Source organism: Alosa pseudoharengus, unplaced genomic scaffold, assembly GCF_046254945.1.
Source record: "Alosa pseudoharengus isolate Yale_2024_CS ecotype anadromous, Long Island Sound unplaced genomic scaffold, YU_APseudo_1.1 YU_APseudo_1.1_scf_2, whole genome shotgun sequence".
Lineage (NCBI taxonomy): Eukaryota > Metazoa > Chordata > Actinopteri > Clupeiformes > Clupeidae > Alosa > Alosa pseudoharengus.
Window position 1 is genome coordinate 36,436,480 of NW_027468663.1, and position 18,123 is coordinate 36,454,602.

At 39.4% G+C, this 18,123-nt stretch overlaps 1 protein-coding gene across 4 annotated transcripts; it reads right to left on the reverse strand.

The window, feature by feature from the left end:
- Window positions 1–1,070: 1,070 nt before the first annotated feature.
- On the reverse strand, window positions 1,071–18,093 carry LOC143134453 (ecto-ADP-ribosyltransferase 5-like). Of its 4 annotated transcripts, XM_076294864.1 has the most exons (5): window positions 17,818–18,092; window positions 11,190–11,294; window positions 7,587–7,789; window positions 2,085–2,160; window positions 1,071–1,962 (listed from the first exon to the last, which is right to left on the reverse strand). In XM_076294864.1, the coding sequence occupies exons 4-5, from the start codon at window positions 2,127–2,129 to the stop codon at window positions 1,237–1,239; spliced, it is 771 nt and encodes a 256-aa protein (XP_076150979.1). In that variant the 5' UTR covers window positions 2,130–2,160; window positions 7,587–7,789; window positions 11,190–11,294; window positions 17,818–18,092; the 3' UTR covers window positions 1,071–1,236. The 4 variants fall into 4 exon arrangements, with proteins under 4 accessions (XP_076150979.1, XP_076150981.1, XP_076150980.1 ...); XM_076294866.1 differs by lacking the exon at window positions 11,190–11,294 and having other exon boundaries at window positions 7,680–7,789; window positions 17,818–18,093; XM_076294865.1 differs by lacking the exon at window positions 11,190–11,294 and having other exon boundaries at window positions 7,587–7,641.
- Window positions 18,094–18,123: the final 30 nt, after the last annotated feature.

The following is an 18,123-nucleotide window of genomic DNA, read 5'->3' on the forward strand; positions in this document are numbered from 1 at the left end:
TGACTAACACGGCCGGTAATGTAGTGCTTGGGGCCGGGTCATATGTCTCGTCGAGGTACTTATAACTGTGTGCATTGACACTGTGCATCGCCCTCCCCACAACCTGTGGGGTAGGGACTGGTGAACGCCTTAATGTGACAATGTTTTAACGGACGGCCCCCCATGTGTGCTGAGCGTCCCGTTGTGGGCTGTCTTACTTTACAGCAATGGCCAAAGCAGTGGCATGCAGAAGCGTCCTGTCCTCTGACAGCCTAGTCAGTTGAAGTAAGAGTCAGTTAACGCCGAGTCCTTTGACTGATAGAGAACTTTAAGGTTATAATGGTTTTCTGAAGGAGAACATGAGGTGTTAACCCTTCGTGGCCACCTAGTCTTGAGACACCAGAACATTACTGAGTGAGTTGAGAAGACAGTGTTGAAAGCAACACTGTGTAAACTATAGCAGGGATGATGCATCATCAAAGTGAACTTGAAGTTACCGGCAGTTGAATTTAACCTAGTAGAAAAGCTCTGGGGTGCTGCATGCCCACAGCATTATATGGATAAAGGAGTGTATTTCTGCTTAAATTCATCCACCATGCCAAACCTGGAGTGACAGAAACAGAGCCGAAGAAACAACACCTTAATGTAGCCACATTATCAACCTGAATGCTAGCTCAAGTGTTTAGACCATTAGACTATCAGGAGAGGGTTTGTGTAGTGCAAATCCAGTAGGGATCCTTGTTTAACTCTGTTGTTTGGGTCTGTGGGACCTGTTATCAATGTTTGCTAAAAGAAAAATGTATTTATTTATTTATTAAGCTGTATGCTTGGTTCATGAAGGATTTAAAAGAAAGAATAATATGATTCATTCATCATTCAAACACTACTTCTACAAGCAATGGGTAGAACAAACTTAAATGTCCTCCATCATTGAGAGAGAAAGCACATGTTGTAGGTTGTTTCAGTGTGGTGTCTGCTGGAGAGATGACAAGGCAGTGGTTTCCCTCCAGTTTAGTATGACATCAAGCTCTCACAACCACCAACACCCCAGAAACATTTGTCAGTGAAACATCCAGTAAACATGAGAATAGTTATGCTCAGAAAAAGTTTATTTTATTTTATTTATGATTGACGGTTTCTATGTGCTGTTCTCAAGGCATACAAGACCCATCATCATCAGGTCATCAAGTTAACAACTGCATGTTTCTGCTGAAATAAGGAAGCATTAACATGACATTGCTGTACACAAACAGTGTTTTACATTAGCGTACAATCCAAATTACTAAGGGTACCAGTGCTGGTCAGTGTGTACACTACATCACACCATCGATCTTCCTTATCACTCACTTCAACACTCACAACTTTAAACTTCTCATAGGGTGGGATCAACACCTCTTTCTCATGTTGCAAATGTGAGTAATTCCCCAGAGCAGCACCATGACAGGTATAGATTTTAAAGCAGGACTTCTGGCCAAAATGGGTCAGGGAATCAATGAGGGAGGCGGATGTGAATCTTCCGAATCGGATCTCCATATTGACAACATTTTTGTCAAAGTCCTCATTGGTTCTGCGGTAGGTGTTCACGCACTGCTCTTGGTCCTTTTGGTTCTCTTTCAGGTGCTTAAGGGCATCAGTTAGCAGAAAGTGGAGAGCATGGTAGTTGAACTTGGTTTTGTAAGTATCCTTGCAATCATGCACAGCTTTATTAAACTGGTTGTAGATTTTAGGTTTTTCATTGGTGTACACTCGGATGGCAATCGCATGGTTTACAGTCAGACCATTTCTGGGATTTTCCTTTTTGTCAACGTGCTTCTTTGCAGTGTTCCATGCTGTTTTGAAATCATCATTTGTTTTCATGTCACTGTCAAGATACTTGGAGATCCTCTTGGACATTTCATTGGTGCAGGAAGTGTAGGCATCATCAACAGAGTTGGGTGCTATGTTTAAAGCCCATATCTTGGACAGAGAACGCACCTTGTAACCCTTCAGAAAAGTAGATAAAAATGTTTCTGGTGATTGAAAGACAGTACTGCCACGTGGCTCTATTTAACACACTTCCTGACATAGACCAATGTATGCTGAAAATATACAGTAGGCCTACATACCATTACTGTAGTCACCATGATCAGTATCAGAACATGGGCCCTCATTGTTACAGTATAGCTGATTTAGTCCCAAAACCTGTCAAGAGAGACGAACAAAAAATGCAACACCAATATAACTACCAATATTATGATTACTGCTACTGCTGCTACTATTATATCCCAAGTTCTGATAAAGTTGGGACACTTGCCATGTGGCGATGTCATTTTAAGTCAGAACAAACATATTGGTCAAGATAAAATCAACATTAAATCAATATTTGCCAGGGGTATGAATAATTTTGTTCTTAACTGTAGGGTTGACATGATTTGCAAATCATTACATTCTTTTTTTATTCCCATTTTACAAAGCGTCCCAACTTTTTCGGAATTCGGGTTGTACTACTACTACTTCTACTACTAACTAGATGTACCGCAGAGCGGTACAAAATATGACCGCCGCCCAGTCCAGCACATTTTTTCCACAAAAATAAATCACGTTGAAAGGCCTATATGATTCTGTCTCACTAAATTGCATTAGCCACACTCAATTCTCACTGGTATCTGCTAGACAACAAGTACCAAAACATGATTAGTTCATAGATTTCACATGTAAAATTCATTTTATACAACCCCACCCCCATCTTGCCTGTTCATAATTCTGAGAAATTCTTGAATTGTGTGCATGTGTGCGTGTACAAGTTTATGTTTATGTGTGTGGGTGTGTGTGTGTGTGTGTGTGTGTGTGTGTGTGTGTGCGTGCTTGTGTGTTTGCCTGCGTATGTGTGTTTGTGCATGTGCATGCATGCGTACATATGTCTACTGTGTGACTATGTGTCATACGTATGATTACTGTGAATGTATGTGTGTGCGTGTGTATCTGTTTATGCACATGTGTGCACATGGAATGGACACACAGAAAACTGTGTCTGCCCTACCCTCCTTTCGGGGGGTCCAGTACAGCGGCTACAGATCAAAACGAAAAACGACGGTTCCATGCTATCCATGTGGGGTTACATGCCCACCAAGTTTCGTGTCCCCCGGTCTTTCAGTGTCCCGGGAATCCTTGTTGGTGTACGGTCACTAAATGTACACATAAACTATTTTATTGTAAGGCCCCCCATGAACGAAAGTTCACAAAACTTGGCATGCATTTGGAGGGTGTCATAATGATCCTACACTTTCAATTTCGTTTTGACCATGTCAGCCAGAGATATTGTGATGAAAACACCTAATTTTTTGCTTTTTAATTTTTAACTAGGTGGCGCTATACATGAAATAAGTGGTAATGGGATGGGTTGACATGCCCCTTTAAGACCAACATACAAAAAAAAAGTGGACCTCCTAGGCCCTACGGTTCTCGAGATATTCACAGAAAACTGTCTCCGGCCACCTACAGGCCAGTTGGTGTATAGTAACATAAATTAATTTATTGTGTGGCCCCCCATGAACGGAATTCCACAAAACTTGGCGTGCATTCAGAGGGTGTCATAATGATCCTACACTTCCAATTTCGTGCAGTTTTGACTATGTTAGGTCACAGATACCTTAGGACACAGATTACAACACCTCATTTTTACTTTTTTGTGTTTAACTAGGTGGCGCTATACATGAAATGAGTGGTTATGGAATGGGTTGACATGGCCCCTTGAGATCAATATACAAAAAAAAAATGGTCCTCCTAAACCTTACGGTTCTCGAGATATTCACAGAAAACTGTGTCTGCTCTACCCTCCTTTCGGGGGGGTGCAGTCCAGCGGGGGGGGGGGCTTCGCTGCGCGGTGGTCATAATAAGTGATAATAATGACAAGGCAATGAAAAGCAATAGTTCTTTGAATATAAACTGTACTCTCCAAACACAAATAATGTATGATATCGGTAACACTTTATAATAACTACACACAATTCATCATTTATTAAGCCTTTGCTACTTATTAGTTAATGGTTTGTTCATCATTAGTAATTTATTGTTCATACATAATTTATCATCAGTAAAGCATTTGTTCACACAATTATAAATGGTTTGTTCATAGTAAATAAGCCTATCCAAAAAATATGTTTGTAAGTACATGATTTATACTTAATAAGCAATGAAACAACCACTTATAATGAAATCATTTTCTTATTATAAACCAGTTGCAAACTATTACAAAATGCTTTGTTCATCATTTGTAAAGCATTGTTCCTATGTGAATTCTCATAAATAAAGTATTTGTACACACAGTTACAGAGGTGGAAAGTAAATTTACATTTACTGTTGCAAACTATTACAAAATGCTTTGTTCATCATTTGTAAAGCATTGTTCCTATGTGAATTCTCATAAATAAAGTATTTGTACACACAGTTACAGAGGTGGAAAGTAACTATTTACAATTACTGACGTTACTGTATTGAGGAGTCATTTTGTATTTTTTAAGTAGTTTTTAAAATCTGTAATTTTATTTTTGAGTGAAGTATTGTACTTCGCTACATCACAAATCCAGTCCGTTACTGAGTAAAAAAAAAAAAAAAAGACTAACGAAAATCTAAAGGAAGGGAAAAAATTGAGCCCGGAACTACAGTGACAATGATGATAAGCATGTAGCGGCATGTAGCCTACCATAGGACATGAATCAAGCTGGCGCCAAGTCTTTCTAAAAGAGATGGAGATGGAGGCGGATCACGAGATAGGGTAGGCTACAGTACCTCAGATTACATGTGTAACCCAGTAAATTGTATTTTCCGCTCTTTCAATGGGTTGTCTCTGTTCGTTTTTAGCACTAATGATTGCGGAGATATTCAAGCAGTTTAACACCATGGGATTCGTGTTTTAACGTTTGTGCTCACCTTTAGAAAGAAGTTTATTAGCAGTTGTTTTCCCTCATTTTGATCGCTTTCTTTTTCCTGTTCTTGCCTTTGTTTTTTGTAACCCAACTTGGTTTTCTTGGAGAAAGACATTGCCAGTAGCACAACAATTAGCAGCCCACTACTAGCGATGCTCAACTACTTAAACGAAATTAGATAGCCTATCTTATGAATCGTTGTGCAGGCAGACTAAACCATTTTGCGCTTTAGCAAGGGAGAGTGTGAGTGACCTTAGACCAGGGGTATCAAACACATATTAAGTAGGCCTAGAGGGCCAGCTTTGTTGGAATGAGACCTTGTGAGGCGGGGCGTCATTGTCATGGTCATTATCATTTTTCTGCATGGGTATCAGAGTGTTATTTGATGATATCACAAATGCCCTACTTCCATGTTAGTTTTTCTGCTTCTTCCTTCCTGAGGATGGTTTGTAGTGCTAGGTTTAATCAATTTTATCATATTATAGGGATATTATTTATTAACCTGCACATTGTTGAAGACAACTGGATGTAAATATCTTTTTTTCTAATGTTCCCTTCCTACCTAAAACATCTGGGGGGCCGTATAAAACCTGCTGGTGGGCCTGATCTGATCCTGGGCCTTACGTATGTTTGACACCCCTGCTTAGACAGTCTTTTTAACTATTTATTGTATACAGAAGTCAGTCAGTCAGTCAGACTTTACATTTTTTAATCTGACATTCATTTTGCCATGTAATTTGTAAATGAAAATATTCAGGTAAAATAAAATATATTCCTTTTAAAGGGCCCCATCCTCCATTGGGGCCCTAGTAATTAGTTTCACTTTCCCCCCAGTCCGATGCCCTTGGATCTGCTGAACTCCTTTCCAACAGTTTCAGTTTCTCTCTGAAACTCAGCATGGGCCTGCCTGCCTCAGCTGCCTGGGAACAGCTTTTCAGTTGTGCTGGATTACTGTTCACTGCAAAGCGAGCAAGGATGAGCGTGATTTTTTACATAGATCTCCGTTTCCCGAGGTCACTGACATCGAGTAGGCTGCTGTGACACAAAACCCCCCTGACAACAATCGGTTTTACCTAGCTCAAGTAACTGCAGCCAAGCAGCTACAGCGCTACACTCTAGGGCCATGAACATGGGGGCTCACAAACATGCCCCCAGAGTGTAGCACTGTAGCTCCTGGCTGCAGCAACTTGAGCTAGGTAAAACCGATTGTTTTGGGGGATTTTTCGTAACCCCCCCCCCCCCCAAAAAAAAAAAGTAACTAAGTAACTTTTACTTAAAGTACATTTTAAATTAACTACTTTTTACTTTTACTTGAGTACATTTTCATATGTGTAATTGAACTTGTACTTGAGTAATATTTCATCAAAGTATTGGTACTTTTACTTGAGTACAATATTTTAGTACTTTTTCCACCTCTGCACAGTTATAAATAGTTTGTTCATAGTAAATAAGCCTATATCTAAAATATGTTTATTAATTATTGTTAATACTTAATAAATTATGCAATATACACATGCACTAATGATTAGTTAGGGTGAGGATACATATTTTATAAACCACTTCCTAATACTATAATTCATGATTAACTCAGGGGTTACAAGTGGTTAGTTAATGATATTTTGTGAGCTTATCTAAAGTGAGGACTTTCTATGCCTTGCAACACATTTTCAAATGAGTTGTAAAGATTACATTCACATTCATTCATTTAGCAGACAAGCGACGTACACATGTCAATTAAATTGAAGGCCATTGACATAACAGTGAAAGCCAGGAATCAAACCCCCAACTTTTCAGACTACTGCATGCTAGTCCTGCTCTTTATCCACTACACTACCCTGACCCAGATAGAAGCCCCTACAACTATGCAAGAGTTTCTGTTTTCTTCTACTACACACTGTTATTAAACATATGTAAACTATTATTAAAAGCTGTATTCTTCATTTGTAAAGCATTATTCCTACATTAATTCTCATCTGTAAATCATGTTTACACACAGTTAAAAATGGTTTGTTCATAGTATACATGCATATCTATATTATATTTTTGAATTGACTGTTGTAATACCACTGGGCAGAGGTAGTGTAGTGGATAGGGAGCCGGGTTAACATGCAGTAACCCATAAAGTTGGGGTTTCAAACCCCGGCGTCCACCAATGTGGCCTTGCCCTTTAATTTCATTGACATGTGTAAGTCACTTTGGGTGAAAGTGTCGGCTAAATGAATAAATGCAAGTGTAAACTTTCTAACTCATTTGTAAATGTGTTGCAAGGCATAAAACGTCCTCACTTTAGATGAGCTCACAAAATATCATTGACTAACCACTTGTAACTCCTGAGTTAATTATTAATTATAGTATTAGGAAGTGGTTTATAAAATATGTATCCTCACCCTAACTAATCATTAGTGCATGTGTACTGTTAAATAATGGAAATATTACTTAATCAAAAACATATTATTGCATCATTTATTAAGTATTAACAATAATGTATAAACATATTTAAGATATAGGCTTATTTACTATATGAATAAACTATTTATAACTGTGTGAACAAATGCTTTACTGATGATAAATTAGAAATTACTAATGATGAACAAACCATTAACTAATAAGTAACAAAGGCTTAATAAATTATGAATTGTGTGTAGTTATTATAAAGTGCTACCATGATATCTTATCATAAGTTGTTCAACAAAGTGTACTTACATGCACAGAACTAGAGGATGTCACACTGATGTGCACTGATGTCAACTGGTCCTGTCTTTTCACCCACAAACACACACACACACACTAACTTACATACTGAGAAGGGGGAAGGAAGGGAGGTGCATTCATCTTTGTTCCACCTCTTCTTCTTCTGTCTTTATGCGGTACATCTAGTTATTAATTTTACTGATGCCAGGGACTGTCTTCAAGGAAGAGGAAGAAATGCAATTACATGCTGATAGATACAATACATTACAAAGCACATGGTTAACATAGACAAAACTATGGTACAAAACTACATAAACACACCAACATTGGACTTCATTAGCAGCTTTGACCTAATTTATACACAGTACTGATGGCCCATAAAGCGGTAGATTGCAGAATGGTGCTAATCACATGTTGTGGTGTGAGCATCTCTGTGGTGTGAGCATCTCTGTGGTGTGGTTTGCTTGACGTTTGTTCTTGCAGACACCTCACACCTTGCACAGTCCCTCCGTTGTGAGCCCCCCCTGGGGTGTTACGGCATCTCTCATTTTACATCCATCCTCTGATAGCAGTAGGCTATTAATTGTAGTAGTATAATTTGCAATCTAAGGTCTCCTTTGCAATGTAGCTTGAATGTTATTCCTAATTTTGTAAGTCGCTTTGAGAGTCTGCTAAAAGAACAAATTAGCCAAGGAGCATGCTGTTTAACTGCTGGCAGAGATACTGGGTGCTTGCAGATAAGAAATCACTATTACCAGATTCTGTCATATGTTTGAATACTCCACTTGCCAGTTGCTTATGTTGCTACACCTGTTCATCTTCATTTATGCTGAAGAGATACATCACTTTACTCAATGGACTTCCTATGATTGCTCCTCCAGCTTTTGGGCCACCTACTATAATGAAGGGTTGAACGCCTCAGTTGAAATGCCAAACAAGCAGATCAAACATTTCAAGAGCTACAAATGACCCGTCTCCTCCTCCTCCTCATACCATTGACCTTCTCCAAAAATCAAGGTTCCCTCCATACACCTGGACATGGAGGTTCCTTAGTGTCGGACATCAGCAGTTGGTGGTTCAAATGATCTACAGTTCCAGAATGGCCACATTTTGTCATATTAGCTGTGCAGGTCAAGGACAGGTCAGGTCAAGAGCAGAGCAGAGCAGTGTTTTTAGAAGTCACAGTCTACAACTGCTGAGGTGACCATGCCTCCCATTGAGCAATGCTGTTCATAAAGACAATGGAGCTATAGAGCTCTTCCTGCTACTGTGAAGGACAACAGTGAGACAGAATATGACATTTAATGGAAAGAATTAGTCAGCTACACTAAAAACTACACCCATTATTGCAATAACACAAATTCCTCTCCATGCTTATTGGTGTTTTGTGAATTAATTTCCTAATCAAGAGAGGACTTTTGAGTAACTGCATTTTCATAACCCAGGACATCTTCACCAGAGACAAATCATAAACCATTGGAGTACATACAACGGAAGGCTCTTCAGCCAGCATTCTATTTTTGTTGGAGCGTCAGTGCAACATCTTCTGCTATGTATTGTTCCTTTCGTGTTCACTGCCCAACAGGGCAAATCTTTTTTCATCTTTGACATGTGCATATGCCGTCAGCATCTTAAATATGCTCACTCACTGCAACTACCAGGTCCGTGTAAACAAGTACACTAAAACAATATCCACTACAACACTGACACTGCATGAAAAGTGTGATTTTCATCCCCGTAAACGACTGGAGATCTCCCTCATTTTCGGTAGTTGACGACAATTTGCAACCCGCGCTTGTCGCCGTTTGTCTGTGCCACAAATTGTCGGAACCGAACAATGACGTATGTGGAGAGCTTGCAGAGTGCTAATGGCCCTAATTAGCATATGAATGCAGCGAACCCGCTGCTGGCCAGGCCTGGCTTGAATATCCTTACTCAGTATTGGATGAAACCACTACTTTCAAACAAGAAAAATCACTCGTGATTGGCAGCAAAACCACACCTGGCCAGGCCAGGCTTGAATTTCCTTACTCAGTATTGGATGAAACCACAACTTTCAAACAAGTAAAATCACTCGTGATTGGTTGGCAGATCTGTCACTATTGGTCATGATGTTCAATCAGAAATGTTTGTGCTGAAAAGCCTTCCAGGAAGGACATGATATACTGTAGGCAATTCGATTTGACTGTGAATCAACTTGCTTCCTTTATCTTCAGTTGAAATATCTACCCCCTCCAGTGTTTTTATTTTTTATTTTATTTTAACTTTTACACAAAATCCAATCATTCCCATTGCAAATTCACAATTAAAATGGCCAGAATTCACATTGAAAAGTTGAAACCCAGGTGTGTACACATTTTCTACCTGTCCCCTGGGCTACAGCCCTGAATGAACACACCTGACTCTTATTAAGCCTTTGATTGGCCAAGGCCTGTGAGTGCAAGTGGTTGTGAGTACATGCCCCAGATTTTGATGGCTGGAATGAGGAGTGAGATGGATGACGTGAACTAGGGATGGGCATAATTAATCGACGATCGATAGTTGATGATTAAGAATTTTTTCGATGACGTTAATTTGTTGTCGATTAAACTAATGCAGGTTGCGTTACATAGTGTGTCTTAAAGCAATTAAATAAATCACTGTGTGGCAGCAATTAAACATTATACCACCCGGGGACAATATTTGACGCTATAGGCTACTCAGTTACCCACGAGTTTCCGTTTTGATTTATGAAGAGTTCATGGTGAAGTGTGGCGTTTAAAAAACGATAACGTTAGTTCACTGCAAACACTGCGATGTAATAATTGCCTACCACTATCAATGCACGAGAAATAAGAGCTCTTAATATTTTATATTCTTGGTTTGTTTAATACATACCTGTCAACACTCCAGTTTTTCCCGGGTTCTCCAGTATTTCAAGGTCATCTCCCGGCACCCTCCCGTTTTGTTATTTCTCCCGGAAAACTCCCGTACTTTGCATGGCCATAAAACTTAATTTTAAAATCATTGATCCATTAATTTTTTCTATTAGTCTGACATCTCCCAGGTTGCCAGATTGTGTATGAAATACACCCTACACATACACGATCACTTAGTTTCAATTTCAACCATTTTGTAGGCTTAAACCTGGCAACCCAAAACCCAAATAAGGAAGCGGGTGCCGATTGCGCAGCCTGAGTCTCGTCGTAAGCAAGCGGGCTAGTTAAATGGCATAGGCTACTCCAGAACTAGCTGTTGTGAAATTGTTGGAAATTTAATTGATTAACACATCACATAAACTGTTATTGAGTGTTGTTGATACACTGAACTTGTGTCCTCGGAACCAAATCAGACAGCAAGCAGTTTTGGAAGTAGGCTGCAGGCAGGCAGCTGGTGGATACATAACTGGAATGCGTAAGGAAATGGTAAGGTAAAAGCAACGACTGAAATGCAGTGTTGAAACACGTGTATGAAACGTATTAGCCTACATATGCAAACACAGATCTGGTATAAACACTGACACCCTCCCCCCCCCCCCCTCCGAAAAAAAATCTCCCATTTTTGGAAAGCTAAATGTTGACAGGTATGGTTTAAAGGAACACGCCACCCAAAATCAGTAGTAATATATGTTCTTACCTTAACTTTCACGAGTTGAGTCATACCTCTCCCGCGCCGGTAGGTGCACTCAAACGCTCTGTCGCGCGGCGCGAATGTGTTAGCATGTTGCTATGCTATCGGGCTCTGCCGTGGCCGTAGAGAGAGGAACATAGCAGTAATCAAACACCTCCACGTTTTCCCTACTTAAATACAGTTGCACAAGTAGTTGATAAAAATGTGTACGTCACACAACATGAAATGTGGCGATTTTCCAAGCGAATAAACAGGAGAACTACAATGTGTGGCGCAATAGCACTTGGGAGTACTTCGACCTAGCGTGGTAATATTATTAACACCTAATTGTAGATCCTATCCACCACAGAGTTTAGAATCCATGCTGGATCGACCCTCAGCCTCTCCCTCCCCTCTGAGCGAGAGAGGCACACACACTAGAGATGCGCTGATGGGCTATTATTTCAACCATAACTGCATAGCAAAACTTATCATCCATCAGCCATCCATCAGCACCAAAGTTTGTTGACCAATTTTCAAAACTGCACCCGCCCATCCGTTGGTTGTTTTAATGTAGGCTATATGGGTGATGCAGCGCTGCTGACGTGAGGCTAGAAAGCCCTTGCCTGTTCTAGAAAGACTGATCTAATGCAGCAAATATATTAAAAGGCTAAAGTCGTACATTGGCTAGGCCTATCCCCAGAATATCAGCAGCAAACTCAGTGTCTGTCGCGCAAAACAGTCTCCAAATAAAACGCACATCGGCCTGTTGCCTATTCTGCCATGCAGCTTGTGACAATATATCGTCCAAAATGCTTGATTGCATTGCATTCTCCACATTTTTAGCTAAATTTTCATGTACCACATCAGCATTTTTGTTCAGTGAATCTTTTGTAAATTGCTTTACAATTACCGTCGGGCCCTTGTCAGCAGACTTCGGCTTGCCTCTTGCCACTATTCACTCCTTGTCTTCCGATGTCATTTCTGAGTCATCTACAGATGTTTACACACATTCACCTCCCTAAATAGAACCAACTTGACGTTGACTTCAACCTGTGTTATATCCTAGATGAGACTTCCTGGGTTATTTTGTTTAGATATTAGCCTATATATAAAACACATAATTGTAGCCTACCATTCAGGGAATAGGCATTTAAAAGAGAGACAGAGAGTGATATGACTCAGAAATGACATCAGGCGATGGCAGTGCGAGATGTTCAGAATGTAAGAGCTAAAACTTCTACAAACTCAATAACATCCACAGCGGAAAAAGAAGGTAAGAAAAATAGTCGGAAAACTTAGATGTGTAAGGCAAGCAAGCAAGTTTGGAGGTTGTTGAATGTGAACATGCACGTTGCACTGTTGTGCGGTGGACTTTCAGAATGAATGGAGTCGGAGTTTCTTTAGGCGTCATATTTGTCCGATGGCCTGCTATAAAATGAATTGCGATGTCTGTCTGAAAAAGACGCGCTCGTGCAGTCAAAATGAATGGGAGTCTTCAGAACAGGCTTGTCAGTCAACCTGACATAACAGTGTGTAAAGTAGCCTATAATGTGAATGACTTGTTATTTTATCAAGGATTTCTTTCTTTTTGCAAAAAATAAAGTACAATAGGCATTAATTAGTAGGCCAGGAGCATGCTGAAATTATGTGGCAAATTGCGTTTTTTATTACAATGATAAAATTGTAAAAGGACGTGACCGAAGCTGAGGCAAGCCAGGCAATAGGCCTAGGCCCGACGGTAATTGTAAAGCAATTTACAAAAGATTCACTGAACAAAAATGCTGATGTGGTACATGAAAATTTAGCTAAAAATGTGGAGAATGCAATGCAATCAAGCATTTTGGACGATATATTGTCACAAGCTGCATGGCAGAATAGGCAACAGGCCGATGTGCGTTTTATTTGGAGACTGTTTTGCGCGACAGAGACTGAGTTTGCTGCTGCTATTCTGGGGATAGGCCTAGCCAATGTACGACTTTAGCCTTTTAATATATTTGCTGCATTAGATCAGTCTTTCTAGAACAGGCAAGGGCTTTCTAGCCTCACGTCAGCAGCGCTGCATCACCCATATAGCCTACATTAAAACAACCAACGGATGGGCGGGTGCAGTTTTGAAAATTGGTCAACAAACTTTGGTGCTGATGGATGGCTGATGGATGATAAGTTTTGCTATGCAGTTATGGTTGAAATAATAGCCCATCAGCGCATCTCTAGTGTGTGTGCCTCTCTCTCGCTCAGAGGGGAGGGAGAGGCTGAGGGTCGATCCAGCATGGACAGAGAGTTTGAGTGCACCTACCGGCGCGGGAGAGGTATGACTCAACGCGTGAAAGTTAAGGTAAGAACATATATTACTACTGATTTTGGGTGGCGTGTTCCTTTAATACCTTGTTGTCAATGAAAATTGAATGAAAGCGGCTGCCTTGTCTCGCAATAAACAGCGGGTGATAATCTCGACTCTTTCAACTACCGGTACATGAAATGTAATAGCAATATAATCAAACTGTCCAAAAGTAAATTAAATCCCAAACCAAACGGAAAATCTTCTGCTTTTGATAGCGGTATGCGCTCCAAACGGAATGCATGTCTCACAATAAAACGCACATAGAAATAAAGGCCTGCTCAATATAGCCTATTCTGCCCCAAATAAAGCCCTGTGCTTTGCGCAGCCTAAGTAAATAAAAGACCCCGGCCATAATTTGAGGATTTACTGCAGTTATTTTTTTATGAGGCTTTGTTAAATAGCCTAATTAATTGTTATAGGCTAATCTCTCACCCTCTTTCTCGACTCTGTGCCTTGGATAGTTTTGAGTTACATTTCGACAAAACCTGTCAGATCTAAGCATTATTATGTTTTTGGTTAAGTTGTTGTTTAACATGATTCTTTTTTATAATTTATTATTTTGGAACAAACGAGGGTCGCTGTTTAATCTGAACGCCGCCTCGCATTCCGCTGCTTTAGAGCACTGCAGCGCAGCGATGAATATTTTCAACTTCAGCCTAACCAACGTCCAGTTTAACTGCCACAAGTTATTCTTCTTGTAATAAAGATCTCATCGAGGAAAAACAAGCTGTATTTTTGTATTTTCATTGCATTTTTAAATTTATAAAAAGTTAAATAAATAATGAATTTTAACCCTTAAACAGGCAAGAGTGAAAAAATAGTAGTAAAAAATCATTTTATGTTACATTCTGTCTCAGTTGCAAGGAAAACATTTCCACAGTCATTTTTGAAATATTTTGGATATTTTGGATTTTATGAGTTGTATCTCCTGGATACGTTAAATTCTACTATATAGTATGGAGAAGACATCTCATCGGATATTCTGAATTTACGGGCTTTTGCCGTTGACAGGTGCTTAAACTTTTTCGCAGAAGTACACACAAAGTTATTAAATGAGAACTTGACAATTTGTCAGTATTTGTGTACATTCATTTGGCTTTTCTTTTTGATTTACCAAAATGGCAGCAAAATAAAGCCTGTACATACTCAAACAGTGTTAAGCTATGTGTATAACAAGGGAACTTTGCAGGGAGCCATCCATACCAAGACCTTAACAGTCACAGCCCACTCAGGTTTCGGAAGTAGTAATTTAATTCACATTCTCCTTTGAGAAATGAATTATAAATCCTAAAATTGTAACCATCCAATGTAGACTTAAAACTTATTTTATACAGTCTAAGGTTAAAAACAGCTATGGCATGATCAAGCAATTATATATGCTCATATAGAACTTCACAGATCTATGTGTGGCCATCCAGGGAAAACTGTTTTGCTTACCTTGAAGTGGAAATGGCTTAATGTAAACTGTGGAGTAAGTCATCTTGTCTTACAGTCAAAAATAAGTGTGTTAAACTATTATTAGGATGGCAAACATTGGAAAATGCATTATTCGCAATAGCTGATCATGGGATTAGTAGTTTCTTTGATTGGAAATTAAATGTATAAATATTGTTAACATATGTATAATACAGTATTTTTGTTGTTTTTCTATTAGTTTTTGTTTTGCACAAAATTAAATGTTGCACGATCACGATTCACACCATAGCTGGTCAGCCTAAGGCCAGGCCTAAAACACTTTATACAGATTTTTCCAGACATCAAATGGGGAAATTAATGGGGAACTTACATCCAGTACTTGACCCATTAGGGAGGTAGGTGGTGACTGTTGAGTTATATAAGGGACTGCTCATTGGTTAAGCTGGTTGGCCTGCTCACTTTAGTAAATATGCCCAAATGTCCCTCAATAAGCACTGTCACCTAAATTCCTTAGCTTTTTTAGGCATTTGTTCCATCGCCTCTTCTTCCTCCTCCTCCTCCTCAGCAGAACTATTCACAGTCTCTAGTTTTAACTCTCAATTCTACCTGATTATCCTCATCTTCATCACTAGTGCTTATGCCTGAAGAGTGTTCAGGGATCTCCTATCACGCTCATTCTCTCGCTCTTCTTTTCATCTTTCGGTTGCCATAAAATGAGCTAACTTTGATACCCTGAAGGGCAATATATGGTTGTACTGTCATAATGTACATACCTGTACATGATAACATCTCTTTTTGCAGTGTATATTAGCATATCTTCCTGTTTGAAACATTTTCAATACTACACAGAATACCCATTGACCAAATTGTATACCCTAATCTGGCAACGTATTCTGGGGGATACATACATTTCAAAGTTACTAAACTAACTCCACAAACACAGTTAGGCTTTTTTTTTCTTTATCAATATATTTAGACAATAGTCATAATCAGTTATATGAGTTAATATGATTGATTTATTGAAAATAACTATGATTTATATGTAATTACTCACCACTTGGTTAGCATGTGCACTACCGCTGGCGGCCATTTTGATTTCTGACCAAGCTAACTACATAATGACAAACAACCTGAACCAAGTCATGGGACCTACAGACTGATAACAGATAGGACTTTTGATCAATCATAACTTGTTTTGAATTTTTTTTTAGAAATGCCCCCCACAGGATGTTAAAAAGTATGTATCTCCTGGTGCACGTAGGCCTAGAAATATTAATGATTAATCGATAGTCGATCGTTAATTCTCCCAACGATCGACTAAGAAAATTTAATAGAATGCCCATCTCTAGCGTGAACCATTCTCTATGAAACGCAAATATACAAACACACACTGCTGATGAAATATGGGACTTCCCTCACACTTGCACCCGTACGGACGGCACCAACCAATCAAATTACGGTTATACTTCAGGTCATTTGCATAGCTACCGTCGGGAACACCCACTGGCATGCGTTGACGGAACGCAACTGTGTGTAAAAGCCCAAGGGAGGGAGGAGCAGATGTCGGCTTAAATACCAGGGACTCACTCAAGCACCTGAGCACTCCCAGGTTGGTCCTCACCTGAACATGTAGAAAATCATCTGACTTTTTACAATTGTTAAACTTGATTACATTTCTAGAAACATCGTTTTGATTTTGCTTTGAAGATGTATAATTTTACTTATGTTTCATATTGATGGTGTGATGGCAAGTCATTAACATTTTTAACCAATCACTGATACTGCACTGATAAAAAATGTACTAAACTTTATTATCCTGGCTCCTTCTAATGTGGTCTTAAAATGATAACCATTCTTATCTCAGAACATGAGCTGTGTTTAACCAGCACAGCACAGCACTCCTAAGAGAATAAACAAAACATTACAAATGTTCTGATATCAGCTGCACTAGAACTTGGTCTGAACACACCTTTGCTTATTAGATGTCAGTAACTGCTCCTGAACAGAACTTTACTCACTCTGTAAGGCTCCATTTATATCAAAGCTGTGCTGAGTTATTGCCTTCATCAGTTTCTGGCAAATCAGTAGTGCTGCTTACTGATCAGTTTGGCTCCTTTGTACCTACAGCTTTGAAGGGGCGAGTTTGGATCATTTTCTGACACTACAGTATGTATTTGAAGCTGTGATCTCTTAGAATCAGTGACCATCTATAAAGAACATACTTTTAAAGAGCATTTAGAAGAGCTAGCCAGATTTGGGTTTGTGAAAAAGAGGACACTTCAGTGGGGGGGGTCAACAGACATGCTGACTATGTATGATAATGAGCTTGATATATACGCACGAAATATATTTGGATGGCAACCCATCTTTAATGTTGATCTTTAAATTTGATCCAAGGTGTTTCTGAAAATACAAACTGAATCTTTTATAGTAGCCTAGCTCTATAATTTTGAAGAATCTGTTTTAGAGCTTAATAATCCTGACCTGTGAAAACAGTTGTGTTGATGGGGACTGATGTGGATATGTTGTCCATTTTCTTATATCTATTCAATCATGTCTGGTCTATTATTAGGCCTACCTCTTTTCAATCCATTATTATTAGATTTTTTGTGTAAAGAAATAGGCCTACATCTATCCCTTATGTTATGCCAACATATTTAATTCACCTGCATATAGGCTACAGTAGCCTAGATAGAGGATTATTGACATCTGCTGTTGTGTGCAGGGCAGGCTATCCCTTAAAGGCAGTTTAAAGGGATAACCAAAGTGCAGTTTCCTACCCAAAGCTAGAAAGTTGCTAGGTCGGCAATGTTATATTTTTTACAGTCTATGGTTATGAGTTGATGTGCCATCAAAATGTTTTTGGAGACGTAATGTTAAGGTCGAAAAACTCACTTTAGCTGATGAGCTCTCACCCCTCGCTGCCGTTCGATGCTTTGCTGAATATTGTGTAGCCAACCTGTAGGTCGGTCGTTGGCACCTTTATTTGCGACATGTAATGTAAGTGCCTGCTTTGCAGGTCAGGCACTCAGCTTCATGTTGATATCGACCGAGACAAAAACATGGAAATTTACGTTTTAATTCGTCAGTGAACTTACACTAAACAAGGAAGTTTGCGCTATTGAGGTGACTGACTGACCAATTAAATGTTTGAGATTACTATCGACCAATGACGGTAGCTAAGGTCAGGTTCAACACTAC

Coding starts and splice junctions, on each gene's coding strand:
- LOC143134453 (XM_076294866.1), bottom strand. CDS start 2,129: ATGAGGGCCCATGTTCTGATACTGATCATGGTGACTACAGTAATG. Junction 1,963..2,084: donor TCATGGTGACTACAGTAATG/GTATGTAGGCCT, acceptor ACTTTTCTGAAG/GGTTACAAGGTGCGTTCTCT.